The sequence below is a fragment of the Leguminivora glycinivorella genome, chromosome 24, assembly GCF_023078275.1.
Source record: "Leguminivora glycinivorella isolate SPB_JAAS2020 chromosome 24, LegGlyc_1.1, whole genome shotgun sequence".
NCBI classification, from domain to species: domain Eukaryota; kingdom Metazoa; phylum Arthropoda; class Insecta; order Lepidoptera; family Tortricidae; genus Leguminivora; species Leguminivora glycinivorella.
The window spans coordinates 12,257,835-12,279,859 of NC_062994.1; the positions used below are offsets into that span (position 1 = coordinate 12,257,835).

General features: G+C 38.4%; 1 protein-coding gene across 1 annotated transcript in view; it reads left to right on the forward strand.

The window, feature by feature from the left end:
- The window catches only part of LOC125238593 (protein daughterless), a 198,902-nt gene that overhangs the window by 158,536 nt on the left and 18,341 nt on the right, over window positions 1-22,025 (forward strand). The window contains exons 4-6 of the mRNA XM_048145945.1: window positions 17,851-18,016; window positions 19,307-19,431; window positions 20,184-20,345. Coding sequence (XP_048001902.1) covers window positions 17,851-18,016; window positions 19,307-19,431; window positions 20,184-20,345 — 453 coding nt within the window. The remainder of the gene's footprint in view (window positions 1-17,850; window positions 18,017-19,306; window positions 19,432-20,183; window positions 20,346-22,025) is intronic.

Sequence of the window (22,025 nt, forward strand, 5' to 3'; positions counted from 1 at the left end):
GTTATAGGTACCAATAAAAAAATAAAAAAAAATAAAATATCTTTATTTCAGACCAAAGTCCATACAGTGAGCAAAATACATTTTTAAAAACTTATTCTAATTCTAATTAAAGTGCCTTGGTAACAGCCACATACACTCAGTTATATGTGTAGGTGGCCACCACCGAGTGCATTCTAGTCCAGTGTATGAGGAGCTGACTATCCCAGCGATCAGCTAAGACGGCCAGAAGGCTGTTCCGGCTGCCACGCAGGCGGCACAAAGATGCCGCGCACCGCGCGCGCAGCATGGCCTGGAAACCATCTACGCGCGCATGCGCGAACATAACCAATAACCATGTCAAACGTTTTAATGTCAATCATTGTGCGCTTATAAAAACTGTCACAAGACTCACAAGTCTATTTCGTAACTTTTTCTTCATTCAATTCTGTTTTGTATCCCAAAAATATCTAGTTACTCTAACGCCTAATGGTGTGACCCTTTTCGTACAAAAGACTACCACTCCAAAATCTACTCGAATTTCAAATTAAAGTTGTTACAAGTAAATAAAAAAAAAACAGTTTGTAACGATACCATTCTAATTTATTATTTAAAGAAATATGCACTTATCGCTTTGATTTTAAAGTATCAATTCCGATTTGTATTTCTTTAGAAAGTCGTATCCGCCATATTTTTTAATTTCTATAGATGTTCGATTTTGACGCTCCCTAAGCGGATGCATACACTTTTACATCTATTCAATTCTTTCTGCCATCGTTATAAGGGTTAATTTCGTCAGGCTTTTAAGCCATACCTGCGTTCTCATTGTCCCAGGTTCGGTTCCCATCGCAAGGTGTCTTTGAACTTAAAAAAAGTAATCCATCATTTGTTCGAGATTTGCGGTTACCATCTTTTGATTTTGGGTGGTCAATTTTGCATTAAGCCTCGTACCGCCGGAGCTTAAAATTTCGATTAATTGTTATTTAAATTTCTAGTTTCTGTATACATTTTTTTAGATAGATAGATAGATAGATTCTTTATTCATACTTACAACATACATGCATTGACAATTTAACATCAAAAAAATTAAAAACAAAAAACAGTAAAACAGTTACATATAAGTTTAACATATAAGTTGTCCTTAAAATTACCTGCATAATATAAAGTTTTGTTAAGTCACGAATTTACACAAAAAAAACGATTGCTTGAGAAAAACACTCGATAATTTTAAACGAATCAGAAACGAAACGCAAACTTATAATTTAAATTTCCAGTGACCTAGTGCAATAAAAACAAACCCAAAAGTGCAAGTGCAATAATGCCGCGGTGATGCGTGCAAACAAGTGTAAAAAAGTGAAATTCAAGTGTCCAAAGTGAAATCCAAGTGTCCAAAGTGAAAATGCTCCGACACGACGCTAACATGGACTCGAATTTCCTCACAGCGGACCCTCCGCCCATCACAGAGATGGACTATCAACCAAAAACAGACTTAGCCACGGAATACTTCAACACTTTTAATCAAATCTGTGAAAACTACAGACCGGAGTCTGATGTGAACTTACGACAGACTTCGGACACTTTAAGACTGTCCTCTGAAATCCTTGACGGGGTAAGATCGGAGTTTATAACGACGGACTTTTCGGAGAAAGTGAATGATGTAGAGAAGTTTTTGAGTGGGAAGGAGCAGATATTCCAGTTCGGGCAGCCGGATGCCTCGGCCTTGTTGAGGCATCGGGCGAGGCGGCGGTTCAATGAGGAACATGGGTTGCCTCAGGCGGCTACCAGTCAAGAGAGTGGGGTAAGTTGAAGGATTATTAAATTGCATCTTTTAGGATTTGACAGGTTGAACTTGTGCACTCCTTTTTGCTGTGTACTTATACTTAACACAGCAAAAGGGAGTGTACAAGTTTCTAATGGGGTGGCAACGCGCATGTGACACTCTTTGAGTTGCAGGCGTCCATAGGTTACGGTAACCGCTTTCCATCAGGCGGACCGAAAAAAAAAGGTTAGGTAGAACTTCCACGTTGTTATGTCAGGATTTCTGTTTGTCTGATAACAGATTAATCAGTGATTTTTTTGCATTTCATGGGTACAGTACATAATAAGGTATTTACATTTGATCAATGACCAGCTGTGAACCCTGTAAGGCAACTGCATAATATCCATCAGTTGTTTATTAAAACTGTTGAATCTTCGAAATCTTACGCGAAAAAGTAATATCAAATTGATAACCTGATGCCAGGAAATAAATGATTAAAAAGGTATATATACTTTGGGAAATGATTTTGACTCCGTTACTTACTTTCGTTGAACTAGCTAAGAGATGAACATGTTAGAAGGAAACGCTTGGAAAATTCCAAGCATTTTTTTTTTTTAATTAACGCTACAACAAAGTACAAATAAAACAGAAGTCATGCAAACAAAAAACATTAGACGCTAAAATAGGACCGCCACTCAGCATAATGCCGCGGACATCCGCAGCGCTAGTTTTCTGCGGGGACCTGACTTACTCTAGGTTAAATGGCGGCACTTACGCCAACAACACACAATGGATACAAATATTGTTTTTTTTTAAATGATCAAAATTATTATTATACATATATGATAAGAAAAAAACAGACAACAGACATTATTTCCTTCTATACCTTCATGATCTATTAAATAAGCTTAACATCATTCGTCGTCTTTATTTCTGGACGAATCAATTGTGCTAAATATAAACAAGAATGCATCAATGAGTCAGTTAAGCAGGAAACCTTAAGTATGCCTAAAAAGGGGAGTATCTTCTTAGAAATGCTCTATAAATGTAGCGCATTCATAAATACATGACGCACTCATTTATTTTATAAACTACAGGCGCCATAGCAGTGGCGGCTGGTGAAAATTTCTGCTAGGTAACACTGAGCAAAAAGAAATGTACCTTAACATTAGGTACTTTAGTAATCAATTTTAGGCAAGCCGGTGGGAATCGGCTTGTATGGACCAGCCGCTGCTGCGCCATAGAATCAAACCAAGATAAGTTGACAGCTCCGGCGGTTTTTTTTTTAAATTATACATGGGCTTACTCTTGACAGACTAGCCAAAGGCAAAGACGTGGCCTACGATGGAGTGAGCTCGCCCAGAAGATGGCTGTTCACCCTAGATTTGAAGGTTGCCGCTGTTGCCGCACTGAGAGAAATTTGCATTGTGAATTTAACAAGTTCGACTTGTTGCGGTTTATCCGTTTGAATCAGCCAAACGTATGTTTAAAACAATATGTGTCAGGTTGTTTTTAACCCCCGACGCAAAAACGGAGGGGTGTTATAAGTTTGACGTGTCTGTCTGTCTGTCTGTCTGTCTGTCTGTCTGTCTGTCTGTCTGTCTGTCTGTCTGTTTGTCTGTGTGTGTGTCTGTCTGTGGCACCGTAGCTCCCGAACGCATGAACCGATTTAGATTTAGTTTTTTTTGTCTGAAAGCTGAGTTAGTCGGGAGTGTTCTTAGCCATGTTTCATGAAAATCGGTCAACTATGTCGCAGTCGGGGGTTTTTTCAAAATTTTAATTTTGTTATAAAATCGACTTGTTGATTCAAATATATTGCCGATTCAAATGACAAGTAGCTTGTTGTTTGAACCAAAGAGCACGTAGGCGCTATTTTAACCAAAAAACTTGTTGAACGAACATGAAAACTGGTTGTATTTTCTCTCAGTGCGGGTTATATGAACTCGGAAATTAGCTTCTATGATTAACACTTTCGCTACCAAGAACCCGACTGTCGGGCACACCGCTCGTAGAAGCGTAGCCGATTACATGGGTTTCCCCGTATGTAGCGAAAATGTCGTAGCGCCGCGTAGAGCCCGGTTTCGAAAGTGTTAACGTTTACTTAACCCTCGCACAGGCGGGGTTATCAAAATTGTATTCAATGGTATGACTCTAGGCTCCAGTTGACGCGTGAATGACGCTAGATGTCACTACAAATAACTTGCATTTACTGATGTATGGAGGTTGGAGGTACAACTCTTCCTTCTTCCTCTATGGTATTTACATTAAGACGATACGGTAGGGGTCAATTCTCCATACAAACGCTCTCGACTATTTCCTCCCTGGTTTTTAAAGATAGAGCAATGATTTTTTCAACACAGATTGTTATTATTTTTATCTGTGTCGGACCGTTTTGATTTTTTTGATATTCTGCTTTTTAAAGACTCTAGAGCCAATCAAAAATTTCCAAAAACGGCCTTTTTTCATTGTGGCGCAAAAAAAGGTGTGATACTCAAGATTGGTAACAATTAACCAAAAAAGCTAAACGGTCCGACATAAATTATTTCATTGTTATTCAGATTCTCAAATTTCGTTCCGATTGATTAAGTTTTGAAGGAGGAAAGAGTCGAGAGCGGAACCTCGATTTTAAAGATTTTTTTTAAATAAATAAAAATAAAAAAAATATTTTATTGAGCAAAATGTACAGTACAGCCAGATGTGTAGGTCCCTGACTTCTGAGCTAGGTAGAACCTGTGTTACAGAAGTCAGTGTCCTCTCCCAGATTTAGTTTTCATATAAATCTAATCTTACACTAATTTTGCTTAACAGCTAACAATTTTTTTGCAATATATACAATTTACTTTGTATTAGTGATATAGTTTACATTTTACATTTATTCTTTATTCACTAAATTAATTTTAATTTTTAATTTTTTAGGCTTGTTTTAAAATTGTAAAAACAGTGCCAATATTTAAGATTAATACAGAGCAAAAATTTTTAAATGAATGTGTGTGTGTGTGTGTGTGTGTGTGTATGTGTGTATATACGTGTGCATCTATTAAGGTAAGATACTCTCGGTTTGTTCATAATCTAATGACAACAACCAGGACTTAAGTTTTTTCTTGCACTCATATGTGCATAGGGGGTAAATATTTAGAGTTTTGTTAATATTGTTGTACAAAAATATGCCCATATATCTTTGTTGTCGTTTAGCGGTAGCTAATCTACATTTATATGGTGCACAAATATTTGGAGTTACACGTTTACCTGTAATTTTATTTTGATCATAAGGGGTATGTTTATGTTGCTTTATCATTAGCAGTAGTATATATAGTTGCCTCACAGAAAGCAACTGACATTGTTTGTATAATAGACTGGTTGGATATCTATAAGGTCTACATGTCATCACCTTCGACAGGGATCTCTGAGCTCTTTCCAATTTTATCATATGAGTTTTACAGGCGCCTCCCCACACCACTGCACAGTAACCAATCACAGATTGCACCAGAGCCACATACACTGTTTTCAATAAGTCTATTTCAGATACAGTTCTTAATTTTTTAAAAATATAAACTAGTTTTCTTATCCTTGAGGAGGTTAGTTCTAAGTGTGGCTGCCAGTTCAGTCTGTCATCGAAATTTTTTTTCGATAAATCTAGTTAATAACACTTTTATATTTAACTGAAATTCCCAAGTTGAAAGGGGGGCTCCTTTCCATTTTATTATTTTCGCTACCGTATCCTCTTAACTAAGGAATACAGTTTGTATAATGTGAAGCTTGGATCTACATGTGATCTGATAACTTTTTAACAGGCCAACCTTATGATCTCGTCAGTCTCGTCTTGGCAATATGTTACCTGATAACCTACCCACAAAATTAAAATTTTGAAAAAACCCCGACCCCAATATAGTGGATCGATCTTCATGAAACATGGCTAAGAACACTCCCGACTAACTCGGCTTTCAAACAAAAAAACTAAATGTAAATCGGTCCTTTCGTTCGGGAGCTACGATGCCACAGACAGACACACAGACTGACACGTCAAACTTATAACACCCCGTCGTCACACCTCGGACACTGGCGATCAAATATATTGAAAGAGGCGCATTCCTAGCACACAGTCTTAGCTCGTGTAGGTGAACGCGTACTATGCTTGTATGAGTGAAATATGACAGGTCGACTGTTCGTGTTTTTGACAGGCGGTAACTGTGAGGTAACCGAGAGAGGGTGGGCGGCACTTTCAGCGGGGAGCGGAAGTGGCCATACTGTACGATAGTACTCTTTATTATACTGTGCCGACGTTTTTGCTTCGTGGGTGAAAAAAATTCACTGTACTCGTAGTTTACTGTATTTTTATGTTACCATGCATCAGATTTCAACACAACTAAACTTGTATCATAATATAAATCAATTTCTACATTTATTGCCTTAAGCGCGTCAAGTCGCCTACACATATAGAAATTAAAACATATCGTCACTACTTTTAAAAAAACTTGTATCTTCGTCTGTCAATGAAAAGAAAATTGTAGTAAGTATGTATGGAATGCATATAGACTTACTGCGTTTTAACTTTGAGGAGCAGCGTGAGATACGAGATTTTTTAAAAGTAGTGACGATATATTATATTTCAAATCAATTGTGTAGGCAGATTATAACAAGAAGCATTTTATTGTCAATGTAAGAAAGTTTAAAATGCAATAACCGTTTGCGAAGTATTAGAAACACATTAGATATATGTATACACCCTGTTTTTATTGAATTCCGTTAACTTTAAGGGAAGGTTCTTTAGATCAGATACAATTAATTTCTCTAAGAAACAAGCGTCTTAACTTTTACGGTTAGTTATTAAAAAAAATAAGATAATTACTGAACACGTGTGTGACAGCCTTTACCAATTCCTAATGTTATTTGTTTTTAACCCCCGACGCAAAAACGAAGGGGTGTTATAAGTTTGACGTGTCTGTCTGTCTGTTTGTCTGTCTGTGTGTGTGTCTGTCTGTGGCATCGTAGCTCCCGAACGGATGAACCGATTTGGATTTAGTTTTTTTTGTCTGAAAGCTGAGTTAGTCGGGAGTATTCTTAGCCATGTTTCATGAAAATTGGTCCACTATGTCGCGGTCGGGGGTTTTTTCAAAATTTTAATTTTGTGGTTAGGTTATGACATGTGCCGTCAATCACTTGACACTAACTTGGATCTAATTCTTAAGGGTGTCTCACACTAATAATTTCATTTATTATGTATGAAAACGATTTTGAATACGAAAAGTGATATACAGGGTGGTTCCTGATCATGAACCTAACGATGTGTCGAATTTAACGGAAAACAAAAAAAAACACGGTGTATATTGTTTTGAACAACATATATTTAGAGCGGCCCTGTGAGGACGCCCACTGACTTTTAGCAGCCAAATATATGTCCACGTAAATAGTTGTCTAAAAATATAGTATATTAGCTCAGCGGTGAGTGTTTATGATATATGATTTGGAGTAATACACTTATGATGCTTACAAATTTATATTGACATAAAATCATGACTTTAAAATATAGCAATGTTCTTATAAAAAAAAAATTGAAACTATACGGTACCAGAACTTAAATAACCCAACTACAAAATTAAAATTTTGAAAAAACCCCCGACCGCGAGATAGTGGACCGATTTTCATGAAACATGGCTAAGAACACTCCCGACTAACTCAGCTTTCAGACAAAAAAAACTGAATCTAAATCGGTTCATCCGTTCGAGAGCTACGATGCCATAGCCAGACACACACACAGACAGACAGACAGACTCGTCAAACTTATAACACCCCGTCGTTTTTGCGTAGGGAGTTAAAAAATAAAGACACGCAAAAATATTTGGAGAAAATATAATTTTGGCCACTTCCAGGCTGCGAACGGTGCCATCTAGTTTTAAATCTAAAAGGCCCATACCTTTCAGAGGTACGCTTTTTTGTATGGGCTTAGTCAGTCCAGTATTAAATCGATCTTGGTCGAAACATCCATACTAATATTATAACGGGAAAGTGTGTGTCTGTTTGTTTGTCCGTCTTTCACGGCAAAACGGAGCGACGAATTGTCGTGATTTTTTAAGTGGAGATCATTGAAGGGATGGAGAGTGACATAGGCTACTTTGTCTCTTTCTAACGCGAGCGAAGCCGCAGAAAAAAGCTAGTTATCACTATAATATTAAATAAAATAAATAAAAATAAATAAATATTAAAAGACATTCTTACACAGATTGAATGAGACCAACGGTAAGCTCAAGAAGGCTTGTGTTGTGGGTACTCAGACAACGATATATATAATATATAAATACTTATATACATAGAAAACATCCATGACTCAGGAACAAATATCTGTGCTTATCACACAAATAAATGCCCTTACCGGGATTCGAACCCGGGACCGCGGCGCAGCAGGCAGGGTTACTACCGACTGCGCCAGACCGGTCGTCAAACAAAAATCAAAATATTAACTGAATGTTCGTCAAAATATTAACTGGATGTTCATCCCTTTTAAAGTATTTCTCGGGATATCGCGTATCGGATCCATTAGGGCTTGACGGCGAGTTTCAAGTTACCAGGGGCTCGCAGTTCGAAGATCGTCTGTCCTTGTCTTGATAGTTAAAGTTAGATATGAGTGACAGAGATGCATATTCATGGATATGGTCTTTATTGTTTGGATAGGACGGTAGCGTTGTAGTGCCATCTACTGTACGCGCGTTCTTAGGCGGTCGCATTTTTAACCCCCGACGCAAAAACGAAGGGGTGTCTGTCTGTCTGTCTGTCTGTCTGTCTGTCTGTCTGTCTGTTTGTCTGTCTGTCTGTGTGTGTGTCTGTCTGTGGCACCGTAGCTCCCGAACGGATGAACCGATTTAGATTTAGTTTTTTGTCTGAAAGCTGAGTTAGTCGGGAGTGTTCTTAGCCATGTTTCATGAAAATCGGTCTACTATGTCGCGGTCGGAGGTTTTTTTCAAAATTTTAATTTTTAATGTATGATCTTCTTATATTTAATCTATGGTTATTTCAAATAAACACTATCTAATGCTTTTAATTTTAGTGTTTTTCGTGCAAACTCTTCCGTATTTAGGTGGATATCCTATAGCCAGTTTTTATTGAATAATCCTTGATAATATAACAATTAGATTGAGAAGCTTTACAATAAAGCGTCGCGACTCGACTGGACAAAAAGAAAGTCCCGTTGTAGACGGTGTGAGTCACAGGCGGCAGCGAGAATGATCGAGACAAATAAATACACCGCGACAGTCGCGTTCAGGTTCAGTCTCATCTACACACTTAATGTTAATGAATAAAAATATCTGAGCACACATCTGTGCTGATCAGATTCAAAAACCATTTCGTGGTAAACCCGTCATACATTTTTTAATATTAATTGTAAAATTTATGTAATACTTATGTAGATAGTTATATGTTTACCATGAATAAACTATTGAATCTTGAATCAAAAATTGAAAAACTAGTAGCCGAGCCAAATATAAAACCAAAGCACGTCGTCTCCGTGAGCTTGGTCACCTTGAGAGAATGGGAGAAGATCGGGCAGTCAAAAGGGCCTACTTGGGAAGACCGAATGGACGCGGTCCAAAGTGGAGGTTTCGACGGTTTCGGCATGGGCGAAAGCTGGCGCGATACCGCTCAAGACCGAGCAAAGTGGTGTGCTGGCGTGCACTTGTGTTGGAGGCTAAATCTCATTTTGGGTTATCGCGCTAGCCAATAAGTAAGTAAGATTCAAATATTTTTGTTTGGCTAACAGTGTAGATGTAACGGAACGTGACTGGACACTTGTGGATAAAATGAAATGTAGTCGAGAATCGTAAAAACAGCGGACATTTGTATAATTTTTCGCGAAACGCATTTAAATAAATATATTTATAGAGAAAGAAGAAGAATTCGTTAAGCTTGGATGGATTTTTCGTTGAATTTCTCTTGCTCTTCTTCTTCTTTTAATCCGGTTACCCCCTGCTGGAGTGTAGGGTCCAAATCATATGGCTCCATCTTTTGACATCTAGCGGGCGCTTCTGGTCAACTAAAGTCGCGTCCGCCTGTGACTTGAACTCACAGGAAACGGCGCGAGCTGGGAACAGGATGTGTTATGATTATGAATTATGATTCATGTATTCTCTTGAGCACGCTAAGGAATTATGTCGGTGTCTCACAAAAAACTAAATGTGCACTGTGCAGAACAAGCTCAGCAATTACCGAGAAGTTTGTATATTTGAATCACGTCTCCGATTTTGATAAATAAAAATTTTGAAAAAGACACCGACCGCGACATAGTGGACCGATTTTCATGAACCATGGCTAAGAACACTCCCAACTCACTCAACTCAGCTTTCAAACAAAAAAAAAAACTAAATCTAAGTCGGTTCATCCGTTCGGGAGCTACGATGCCACAGACAGACCCACACACACAGACAGACAGACACGTCAAACTTATAACACCCCGTCGTTTTTGCGTCGGGGGTTAAAAATAGTCAAATGTTTGTAATTTATGGCGATTTGCTTGTGCGTTGTCTATACATGTAAATCAGATTACGCGCAACTACTTATTTGTACATAATACCTACCTACTTTATATTTAATTGCTATAAACGCAATCGCTCAGCAAAACGAACTTTAACCGTAACAGCATCATTAATCTCTATATCTTCAAGTTAAGGTTGAAAATCCACCGAACACTGGTTTGTACAAAGACTATCGTATATATAGAGTCAACAATAACACAAAACTGTGAACTCTATCATCATAGAACTCTATATCTTCGCAACTAGGTTAAAAATACGGCGAATAGTGTCTCTACAAAGACTATCATATATAGAGTTGACCGTAACTAGCTTCCTTGTACGTTTAAGGGTTAACTAACGCAATGGAGATAGCACCTTATTGTGTGTACACTCGCGGACAATAAAATGGACATCCGCAGGGTTAGCACTGATTAGCACAAGATTCTAGTCAGATTTTGGTCCCATACAAGCTTTTGATCCTTGATAGGAATGGGATCGATTGGCGTCAAAAAAAGTTTGTGAAAAATTACCTTTTCTCGCACCTTGTATTTTTTTCCAAAATCTGTAAACTGCAATTTTTATAACTTAAAAGTCGGAGGAAGGTCTCCTAAGACCGTTTTCTCGTAGCAGCACGGGCTCTGGTAGCTGCAGCTGCCCTCACTGACCCGCTATCAAACCCTTTATAATTTATTTAAAGTCACACACAGGTCGAACGCGATTAATTAACATTATTTTTACCTTTTTTCCCAACGTTTCGGCCAGGTTGCACTGGCCGTGGTCGCGGAAGACTGACCCTGTCTTCCGCGACCACGGCCAGTGCAACCTGGCCGGTGTGTGACTTTAAATATGTGTACAAAGCGCGAGAACTTAAAGTGTTAGTGCGTTTTCACATTACCCGATCCGATATCGGATGTCGGACCGATATCCCATACGTCACAGGCGCCATCTTGGATTTTTTCCATTGAAATCCTTCCTACATCCGATATCGGATCGGATAATGTGAAAACGGACTCATATTGCAAACCTTTATAATTTCATAAATATTTTGACATACATACTGTTGTCTACCATAGTTAATTAAAGTTATGTGCTTTTTTTTTAAATGTAATCTTGTTATATTGGTGCACAATATTTGTATTGTATTGTACTTATTTTTTTATTTATTTTTTATTACATATAATATTACATTAATTTTTAGTCACATTTTTTTCAATGCTTAGAATTGCAGAATAGTAACAACACAATCAACAGACATCTATTTATAACAATGATCTGAGTATGCAAACAAATTATAATCAAATTAAAATTCATATTTGTATTGTTTCCTACTTCGTCTAACCAGTTATTTTTATTAGCACTAAACGCTGTCAAAACAATACTGACATTTAATAGCTAATAACTAAAACTAATAGAATAAAAAATAAAGAAAAATGTATGACATTTTTGTTTTTATTCAAAAGTATCAATACCAACCAGAGAAACTTCGATCTTTTTAAATCATGGTGTATAGACATCTTTTAAACAACAAACAAACAGTAAACATGCATCAGTGCTTTACCTGTTTCCAATGAAAAAAATAGAGAATAAGGGCGGAGAGTCGGTAATGTCGGTATAACTCTTATATAAGAACGTTGAAGTAGTAGGCTACGGCGACTTCTTACCATTGGGCAGGCCGCTTTCTTTTTAAATAAATAAATAAACATTGGGACACCTTACACAGATCAACCTAGCCCCAAAGCAAAGCTTGTACTACGGGTGCTAGGCGATGATATAATTACTTATATATGTAGATAAATACATACTTAATACATACATACATACATACAATCACGCCTGTATCCCATAAAGGGGTAGGCAGAACACATGAAACTACTACAGCTTCAGTGCCACTCTTGGCAAATAAGGGGTTGAAAGAAAACGAAACTGTGACATTGCAGTGACAGGTTGCCAGCCTCTCGCCTACGCCACAATTTAACCCATATCCCATAGTCGCCTTCTACGACACCCACGGGAAGAAAGGGGGTGGTGAAATTCTTAACCCGTCACCACACAGGCATACATACTTAATATACATAGAAAACATTCATGACTCAGGAACAAATTTCTGTGTTTCCCCGGGATGTCCCTTCGGGACATCCCGGCGTTCATTTATGGATAGGATAGAGTATTACTCTAAATTCCATTAACTCTCTTCAAAAAAAAAATTCTGTGTTCATCACACAAATAAATGCTCTTACCTTACCGGGATTCGAACCCGGGACCGCGACTTAGCAGGCAGGGTCACTACGCGCTACCCCAGACCTGTCTTTCTCGTTTGCCACCTTGCGTGCTGGTTGGTCCTATAATATTTAGGTGAATTTAAATACTGTATTATAATGTATTCGCGTATTATTTTACATTTATTTATCGGTCAGCAGATAAGTCTACAGACACGTCATCACACGAGAAATATGATAAGCTTGTGTTTCAAGCTGATGACTCACTAATTTGATTATTTAGTTATCGATTAATAAGCGCTTATAAATATATGTGACATTCTCATAAAAAGGTACCTAATTGTCCTTTATAAGGACAAAATTTGCTAGTGATTTATTAATACCAGCCCCTTTCTTCCCGTGCATATCGTAGAAGTCGACTGTGAGAGGCTGGTATTGCTGGCAACCTGTCACTGCAATGTCACAGTTTCGTTTTCCTCAACCCCTTATTTGCCAAGAGTGGCACTGAAGCTTGAGTAGTTTAATGTGCTCTGCCTATCCCTTTACGGGATACAGGCGTGATTGTATGTACGTATGTATAATTACGTGTTTTGAAGTATGTTTATATTTCTTGCGCTAGTTTCTCTTATCCTTATATGTATAAACATGAATAATGTTATTAATGTTTGTCCTCAAGTGTAAAGTACAATAAGCTCAATTACTCGTTGCGAGCTTTCGCTCGGCGCGCGCGCAGCTTTCTGCGATAGGGTTGTCATCTTCTTGATTTTCTATACATTTTTTTTTTAAATAAATGGAAACTTAAGTTCCAAGCCGTGTACAAATTATACAGGGTTAGACAGGCAAAACGGATGGAATGGAACAGCAAATTTTCGGGTTTTTCCTATCGTAAAAGTTTTTTTTCGTAAATTTTATGTCTCCGTGGCAGGCGTGGTGACTTTGTCACTTATCATAAAGGTGAGATTTCCTTATCTTTAGGGCTAGCGTCCCGTAGGGGGGGGGGTTGATATTTTTCCTTTAATTATAAATATGTAGTAGGTATTGCTTCCTAACATAACCTCAAAAACATTTTGACAAGTGACAATCACGTTTTTGTGTTTAGTTACGTATATCTTTCTACTGTTTAAAATATTTTACATTTCTATTTGCTCAAATTATTGAAAAAACAAACATTTAAACTTATTTTAACTATAAAACTCCCGTGAGACTCATACATATTTAAAAATATTTAAAGCGGGTTACTCACGTATTAAGTCGCTATATCGACATAATACGTGAGTAACCCGCTTAAAATATTTTTAAATATTTAAACTTATTTTGCACTCGATCTAAATATAAAACACACACATTCCAACCAACCATTCCACCATTCAAAACCATTCTGGGCATTCTATTCTGTCACTGACTGAGTGATTAAGTGAATAATTTTTAATTAATTTATTTCCGGACCGATACGACCTTCAAATCTTCAAGAAAAGAGCGTACACCCATCTTAAAGGCCGGCAACGCACCTCCAACACCTGGTGTTTCGGGTGTCCATGGGCGGCGGTGATCGCTTACCATCAGGCGACCTGTCTGCTCGTTTGCCTCCTATCCCATACAAAAAAAATGGAATGAGTGAGTCGCGTTGAGACGCGCTGAGTGAGCTGCATTCCACGCAAAGTAACACTGACTGAGTGTTACGCGCTGTTAGTTAGAAGTCGCATTAAAAGTTTCACTTCAAAAAGTAAGTTTTATTTTGGGTTATAAGTAAAAATCCATAAATTGATATTTTAATCACTAAGTGACAACCCTAACCTTACTAAATATCCCAATTAGCCAGACTAATTAAGGTAATTAACCTTTACTGATATATTTACAAACCTTATTCGGACTTTTTTTAAACAACGCCATTACTTGGATAATTAGTTGTCTTATCGACGGACCGATTGGGGGCATTTATTTTGTATGGTCAATACCGTAAATGGTTTACAATTGAGACATTTCGTCACTACTTTTTAAAAACTTGCATCTTCGTCTGTCAATGAAAAGAAAATTGTAGTAAGTATGTATGGAATGCATATAGACTTACTGCGTTTTAACTTTGAGAAGCAGCGTGAGATACGAGATTTTTTCAAAGTAGTGACGATTTACAACTTAAGGCAGCGTTCCCACTTAAGCGTCGCGTGTCTCGGGGCGCGCAACGGACGTCTCCGCCACGCCGCCTGAATGTAATTCAATAAACGTCTCCTCAGGCGCGTCTTACGTCCTTCCTATTCAAAATGTTCTGAGGAGACGTTTTTTGAATTATGTACATTCAGGCGGCGTGGCGCGGACGTCCGTTCCGCACCTCAGGACATGCGTCTCTTAAGTGTGGCCGGTCCCTAATGTAGCGTCGTGGCAAGAAGTTTTCGAAGTCAAATTTCTTTGGGAAAAGTTTTAAGTTTAATTTTGTAAAGAATGAAAACGTTGCGAAAACCTATAGATACTTAGTGCGTTTTCACATTACCCGATCCGATATCGGATGTCGGACCGGAGCGGCCATACTGTACGATAGTACTCTTTATTATACTCTGCTTTTGGTAGGACTAGGGACTTAGAAACCTGTCCATATAAGCTAAATAGGTACTTACTTTCCAAATTAGAGACCAGGACCGAGAGGCCAGGGCCTGGAGGGTAGTTTTTAGGTTTATTTATTTTTTATATATTTATAAGATTTTTTATTCTCAATAGTGTAATATATAATATATAACAATTATAAATAAACTGTTATACTTCAGGTCGAATTAGAGACCCGTGCAAGAAAGTTCCCCATGCGTATAATTTTGTACAGTATCTTACGCAACTGTCGCTCCTTAAAAAGCTCACAAAAGCTTTCAAAATGGCCACTAGACTGGACCGGGAACTGACTCACGGACGTTGCTGTACTTACTCATATTATGTAACACGAGTTTATTAAAGCATACAGGCAAACAAACGTTGTGGTAAGCGTAGGGTTGCAAATAGAAAAAAAACCAAGCACCGTGTTTTTTTTTCTAAATATGTTTTTTTTTTTCAGATGAACAAATAATACGGTTTTTCGTGATTTGTAACGTTTCAATAACAATAACGTACATTTTAATTCGATAAACATTCAGTATACAAACATTTATTGGGGAATCCCCGATGCAGCGTGGAGCATGGAGAGGCGGTGGTGTTGCCAACAGTAAATAGCGATAAATACTAACTACAGATTGTGTAAATGTTAGTTTTATAAAACCAGAAATTTAAGTTATGAAATTAAATTTGTTTAATAGTTAACTTAGAGGCTAAAAAACCGTATAAAAGTTATAACTGTTCTGCAAATTTTGTTATTTCGACCTTTAGAATAAAAACATACTCCAGAAAAAAAATGTTTTTTTTTTCAAGGTTTTTTTTCATGTTTTTTTTTCAAGCCAGAAAAAAACCGGTTTTTTTGCAACCCTAGGTAAGCGGTTTCCGTAATCTGGATGATTGCAAGTATTACAACTCCGTGAACGTGTCAAAGTTTTAAATCCTGACAGGAAATATTTATGGCTACGCGTCGTGACGGGGAATTTCATTAGAACTATTTCCTTCATACTATACTGAACTGTCACCCCCATATACACCGTGTTTCACTTAACACTAAAAACCTGAAAACAGTTTGTTCAGAATCGAGAGTAGAATCGATTGAGCTATATCTTGATGGGGGTAATATTTTTATTTAAATTAGTATTATTAGTTATTTTTTACGTGCCCATTCTATTGTACTCGTAATACAACATTGTGTATATCGCATTGCTAGAGGTTGTTTACCTTTTTTTAGTATTTAGGGGTATTAATACTGGCCGGTTACTTGGACGATTATTTTTTCCGCTACTAGTTTGACGTTGTTTGTCAGTTTAATCTTAATGTTTATCATAAGTCATAACAAATTGATCTCGTACCTAATTACAACCTTGTCATTTTGAATATTGAGTTTATTTGCTTACTGCGATTACCTGTCCAATTTGAAGTTTTCTGTGACAAAGCTTTAAAGTGTTTTACAGTGACATCTTAGCTGTCATCTTGGTAAACCTTATGTCGTTGCAATAACGTACACAAATAAATAGTCTTATGGTTTATGATGGTAGTTAGCAATTATTTCATTGAGTGTAGAGCTAAAAGTCAAGTAGAGCTGTACAGAAAATTAAAAATTCAATTAAAAAAAAAGTAACGATCAGATTAAAAGATGAATACTCTAGATGAGTTTAAAAAAATAAAAATCAGTTGGGGTGTCTGAGGTTTTGAGTGATACCGGAAACACCGTGTATTAGAATAACGAGCGCCCTCTGGACAATAGTCACATATTTCTGTTTAGGCTTTAATTTAATTTAAGGGCCATTGTAATGCTGATTTTAATAATAAATAAAAAAGAGATAATACTTACAGTAATTAATGAGACTTTTTCTTGGAATAAATACAATTTGAGAACTACAGCCTTTTCAGAAGCTTAACCATTTCCACAATAAGCCAGTACTCTTTACACTGAGAGAAATTTGCATTGTGAATTTAACAAGTTCGACTTGTTGCGGTTTATCCGTTTGAATCAGCCAAACGTATGTTTAAAACAATATGTGTCAGGTTGTTTTTATAAAATCGACTTGTTGATTCAAATATATTGCCGATTCAAATGACAAGTAGCTTGTTGTTTGAACCAAAGAGCACGTAGGCGCTATTTTAACCAAAAAACTTGTTGAACGAACATGAAAACTGGTTGTATTTTTTCTCAGTGTACTCTCATCATAAAAATTAAATCTGCAACGCATTACCAACTCTCTTGGTGTTGCAGGTATCCATAGGCATCAGTAATCGCTTACTATCAAGCGATTCGTCTGCTGGTTTGCTTCCTATATCATAAAAAAAGTACAACTCTTCTGTTTTTGGAAATGTCTTTAGGAATATAATAATATCGGTGTTGTGTGTTCGTTTTCATGCAGATACCATGTTATTAACATGTCTTTAATATTGTCTTTGGTTACCGCGATAGTTACTCATGAAATAAAACTATGGGAACTGATTATATCGCGTATAATGAATTTACAAATCATCCCGACGTTTCGGACACTTTACATACACATTGTAATTTTTCCTCAGTCACCCGTTGACCACGAACGCTGTAAAGCTGTAAAACTGTGTATTATACGCGATATAATCCGTTTCCATAGTTTTATTTTAATGTCTATTTAAAATATGGTTCAGATTATATTATCTTAAAGGCCGGCAACGCACCTCCAACACCTCTGGTGTTTCGGGTGTCCATGGGCGGCGGTGATCGCTTACCATCAGGCGACCTGTCTGCTCGTTTGCCTCCTATCCCATAAAAAAAAATGCCTTGTCTATAATCACAACAATTTGTAACGTTTTTTCTCTTTTGTTACAGTACGGCAGCGATGAATTCGGGCACGACTCACCGAGCCGGTACGCCTCACCAAAGGGCGCCGGCGGGGGAGCCTACCAGGAACCTTACTACGCGGGAGGGGAGTGGGCGGGGGGGTACTACCAGCCCCCACCGCCTTACCAACATGACACATACGGCGCGTCACCTGGTAAGAACCATTAGTGCGTTTTCACATTATCCGATCAGACATCGGATGTAGGACCGATATCCAACATCCCATACGTTACAGGCGCCATCTTGGATTTTTTCCATAGACATCCTTCCGACATCCTATATCGGATCGGGTAATGTGAAAACGGACATTATCTAAGGCTAATTGACTCCTAGGCATTCGACCAAAATGATACACTACCAACCGGATATTAACTTTTTTTTAATCATTATAAATGGGCTTACTCTTGGCCACAAACTAGCCAAAGGCAAAGACGTGGCCTACGATGGAGTGAGTTCGCCCAGAAGATGACTGTTCACTCTTGATTTGAAGGTTGCCGGGTTATATGAGCTCGGAAATATAGTCGTAGGCAAAGCTCTGCCTTTCGGTACCTATGACCATCATGAGACTTGCTGAGGGTTCCTTTTCTCGTGATCATTCAGCGACACACATGAAATGGCGCCATTCTTATCCAACTAGCTCAAAAAATGTATTCTAGTCCAGTAGTTCCAGTCCCTAATACAAATTTATTAGTACAGTCAAAGACATATATAACTCCGTATAGAAAAGTCTAAGAAAAAAATGTACCTCAGTACCATACAGAAAAAGGTACGGTGGCCTACCTCTAGATGGCATTACACCTTTGGGGTACGCTCAGCTAGATGGCGCTAATATTAATATTTGACATTTTAACACATATCAAGCTAAGAATATGGACCAAATTGTCAAAACTGAGGTTCAAAAGTTTTAAGCTTGTGTCGAGAGATGGCAGTCTATGTATGCACTGTGATTACACATTTTACTTCGACAGTAACTCTCTTTAATACTCGATCCTCTTTGGTACAGTCAACGACATCACGGGCATTTTCAGAATTTGGGCCCCCCCAATTAGCGTAAGAAGTTAACAACAATTAACTCACTGTCAGTTTTGTGACGATAATTAAGCATGAAATTTCTATAAAAATATTGTTTTTATGTTAATTAGCTACATAATCTTTAAGTGATAATCTACATTCATAATGTGAAAAAAGTAATTTATTTGACAGATTTTATGCTTAATTGTCGTCACAAAACTGACGAGTTAATTTTTGTTAACAACTTACGCTAATTGGGGGGACCCAAATTCTGAAAATGCCCTCAACATAATTAAATATTAATACCAATCTGGTTTTTAATGTTGGTTTTTTTTTTCTTTCTTTTGCATTATGAGCCATTTTTGGGTCGTATTACGAATCTGTTTTTATCTTTTTCTTATCAACACCTATAATCCTTTACTTCACATTTCAGGTTTACCAGGAGCGCCGAGCGAGCCCGCGGGGGCGGAGCTCCCCCTACCCCCCATGTCGTCATTCCGCGCCGCCGCGCCCCACCACTCGCCTACAGACATGCTGGTCTCCAAACCACTACAGCCTGTAAGTAGCCCCTGTGACCACAGTTCCTTAGACAGTTACAGGTCTGACTTCAGCATATCCTCACTTGAGTACCAAAATGCTCGTCTCCAAGCCCTTACAGCCTGTAAGTAGCTCCTTACCCCAGTTCCTCAGACAAACGCAATTCTTACTCCAACGCTTACTGCATCAGCTCTCCAACACCAACCGATGCGGATCATATTGGTCGCAACATTCTACCACCATCTTGCTCTTCTTCAAGCCTAGTACCAGCGGTGGAGTGTTCGAGCTTCCCCTACCCCCCATGTCGTCATTCCGCGCCGCCGCGCCCCACTCACCCACAGACATGCTGGTCTCCAAGCCCTTAGACAAAATTTACCCTTCAAAGTACAGCTACATCAGCATAACGCGAACTAATGCTGATGTTGTTGGCTGCACCACTGGCCCAAGGCCCAAACATGCAGGTCTCCAAGCCTTTACAGCCCGTATCTAAGTACCTTCTGTAACCTTAATATCATTTAGGTACCCCCTTCTTATCGTTCACCTCTGTAACGTCTCACGAAAAATTATGAGGCGTAGCTGCTTTTGATCCTCGAGTCTCAAATTTAGTTTTTTTTTTGTCTGAAAGTTGAGTTAGTCGGGAGTGTTCTTAGCCATGTTTCATGAAAATCGGTCTACTGTTGCGCAGTCGGGGTTTTTTTCAAAATTTTAATTTTGTGGTTAGGTTATTTCTGAAGAATGAAATCCAAAGCTTAAAGGTCGGCCACAACTTGCAGATGTACGCGTCAGCCAGCACGCCCGCGGTAGCCGGGGAGGCGGGCGCGGGGAGCCTGTCGTCGTACGGCTCCTCCCCCTCCACGCCCGTGCACTCCCCGCCCCCGCTCCCCGCGCGCCTCTACCCCCCGCTCAAGCACTCGCCGCACATGCACCACCACCAGGTCAGTCACCATCGTCACACGCCATCTACTACCGATCTAGGGGGAATCTGTCACACGTGCACTGATGGCAGTGGGGGGAGTGGGGGATGCCGTCACACCTGCACCCCCCCCCCCCTCCATTTCAGCCGACAAATGCACCAGGGTATTTTTCAAAAAAAAATCGAATTTCACCAGATCTGGACTTGTTTCGGCTCATTCTTCTCAGAATCACGAGCTGATTCGATCCCGACCATAAAAAAATGTGTCCTCATTTCTTTTTTTTTTTTTGTGCGTTTTCACATTATTCGATCCGATATCGGATGTAGGACCGATATCCCATAGATTGAAGCCGCCATCTTTGATTTTTGCCTTTGAAATCCTTCCATCCGATATCTGATCGGATAATGTAAAAACGCACCGTCACGCTAAATATGGACTTACTACGAGCGTGACGTATTGGAAACTCAAATTTTGTATGGAAAACTTGGGACACATTTTTTTATGGTCGGGATCGAATCAGCTCGTAATTCTGAGAAGAATGAGCCCAACCACGTCCAAATCTGGTGAAAATCGATAGACGGGATTTTTTTTTAAATACACCCACCACCAACGCACGCTGAACAGTCTTCAACCTTCACGAGTACACGGTGGTAACACTGGTAACAGAACAAATTCATAAAAAGGCTCATCTTGTAGGGATTGGGTCCTGAATTCTTAAACTCCTAATTTTTTTATAGGCCGAGCTTCACACCCTGTATGTACACACTGATAAGTCACCATTCAGCACTGATCTTTCCATTTTGACAGACTGGGGCCCGTTTCTCGAAAGGTACAAGCCTTGTATTACAAGTGTGTTTCCATGACAACCCATACGTTTTGACAGTTCGCGCACTTGTAGGCTTGTACCTTTCGAGAAACGGGCCCCTGGTCGTCAAACACACTAATTGTTTTAAAGTTTCTTGTTACTCAACATCTGCACTTTTATTGACATAACCGACTTATTGTTTAGCAAACATTGTGTTTACTACCTTAGCTTTTTTGTTTTGTCTAATTTCTTTTGTCGGGAAGAACGCGATGACATCTGTTTGACCGTTTTTTGAACCATTTGGAGCCCTGAGGCCCTCTCTGTCGCACTTATAAGCTAAACAATAAGTGTGACAGGGAGGCAACATGTGGAAAGTAGTTCACGGTAGGCTTTCGGGATTATTTCCCGTCAGTAACTTTAAATATCTCTAGCTGAGCATATCTTTAGTGGCTCGTGATAATATAACGTGTGGTCTAAAACTGATTTTCTGAGTAACAGTGGTAGTGAATATGTATTTGTATATAGTTAATGATATAACTATTACACCTCTAGTAAGTACCTACTTTTAGTATAAATAAATATTGTGGGGACACCTTACACAAATCGACCCAGCCCCAAACTAAGCAAAACTTGTACTGTGGCTGCTAGGCGACGATATACATATGTACTTATATACATAATAATGTGCGTTAGTTAAATTATTTTTGTTTTAACGTAACTTTTGTAAACTTAATCTAGTTTTGATGTATTTATCTAATTTATTTTTACTTTATTACGCAATTTATATATAAAAAAAGTATATTTATTAAAGACATAAGCACCTCTCGTTTTTATAAATGCATTATCGAACTGAAGGTCAAAATCGCTAAAAACCGGAGGTTTGGCGAAGATGTATT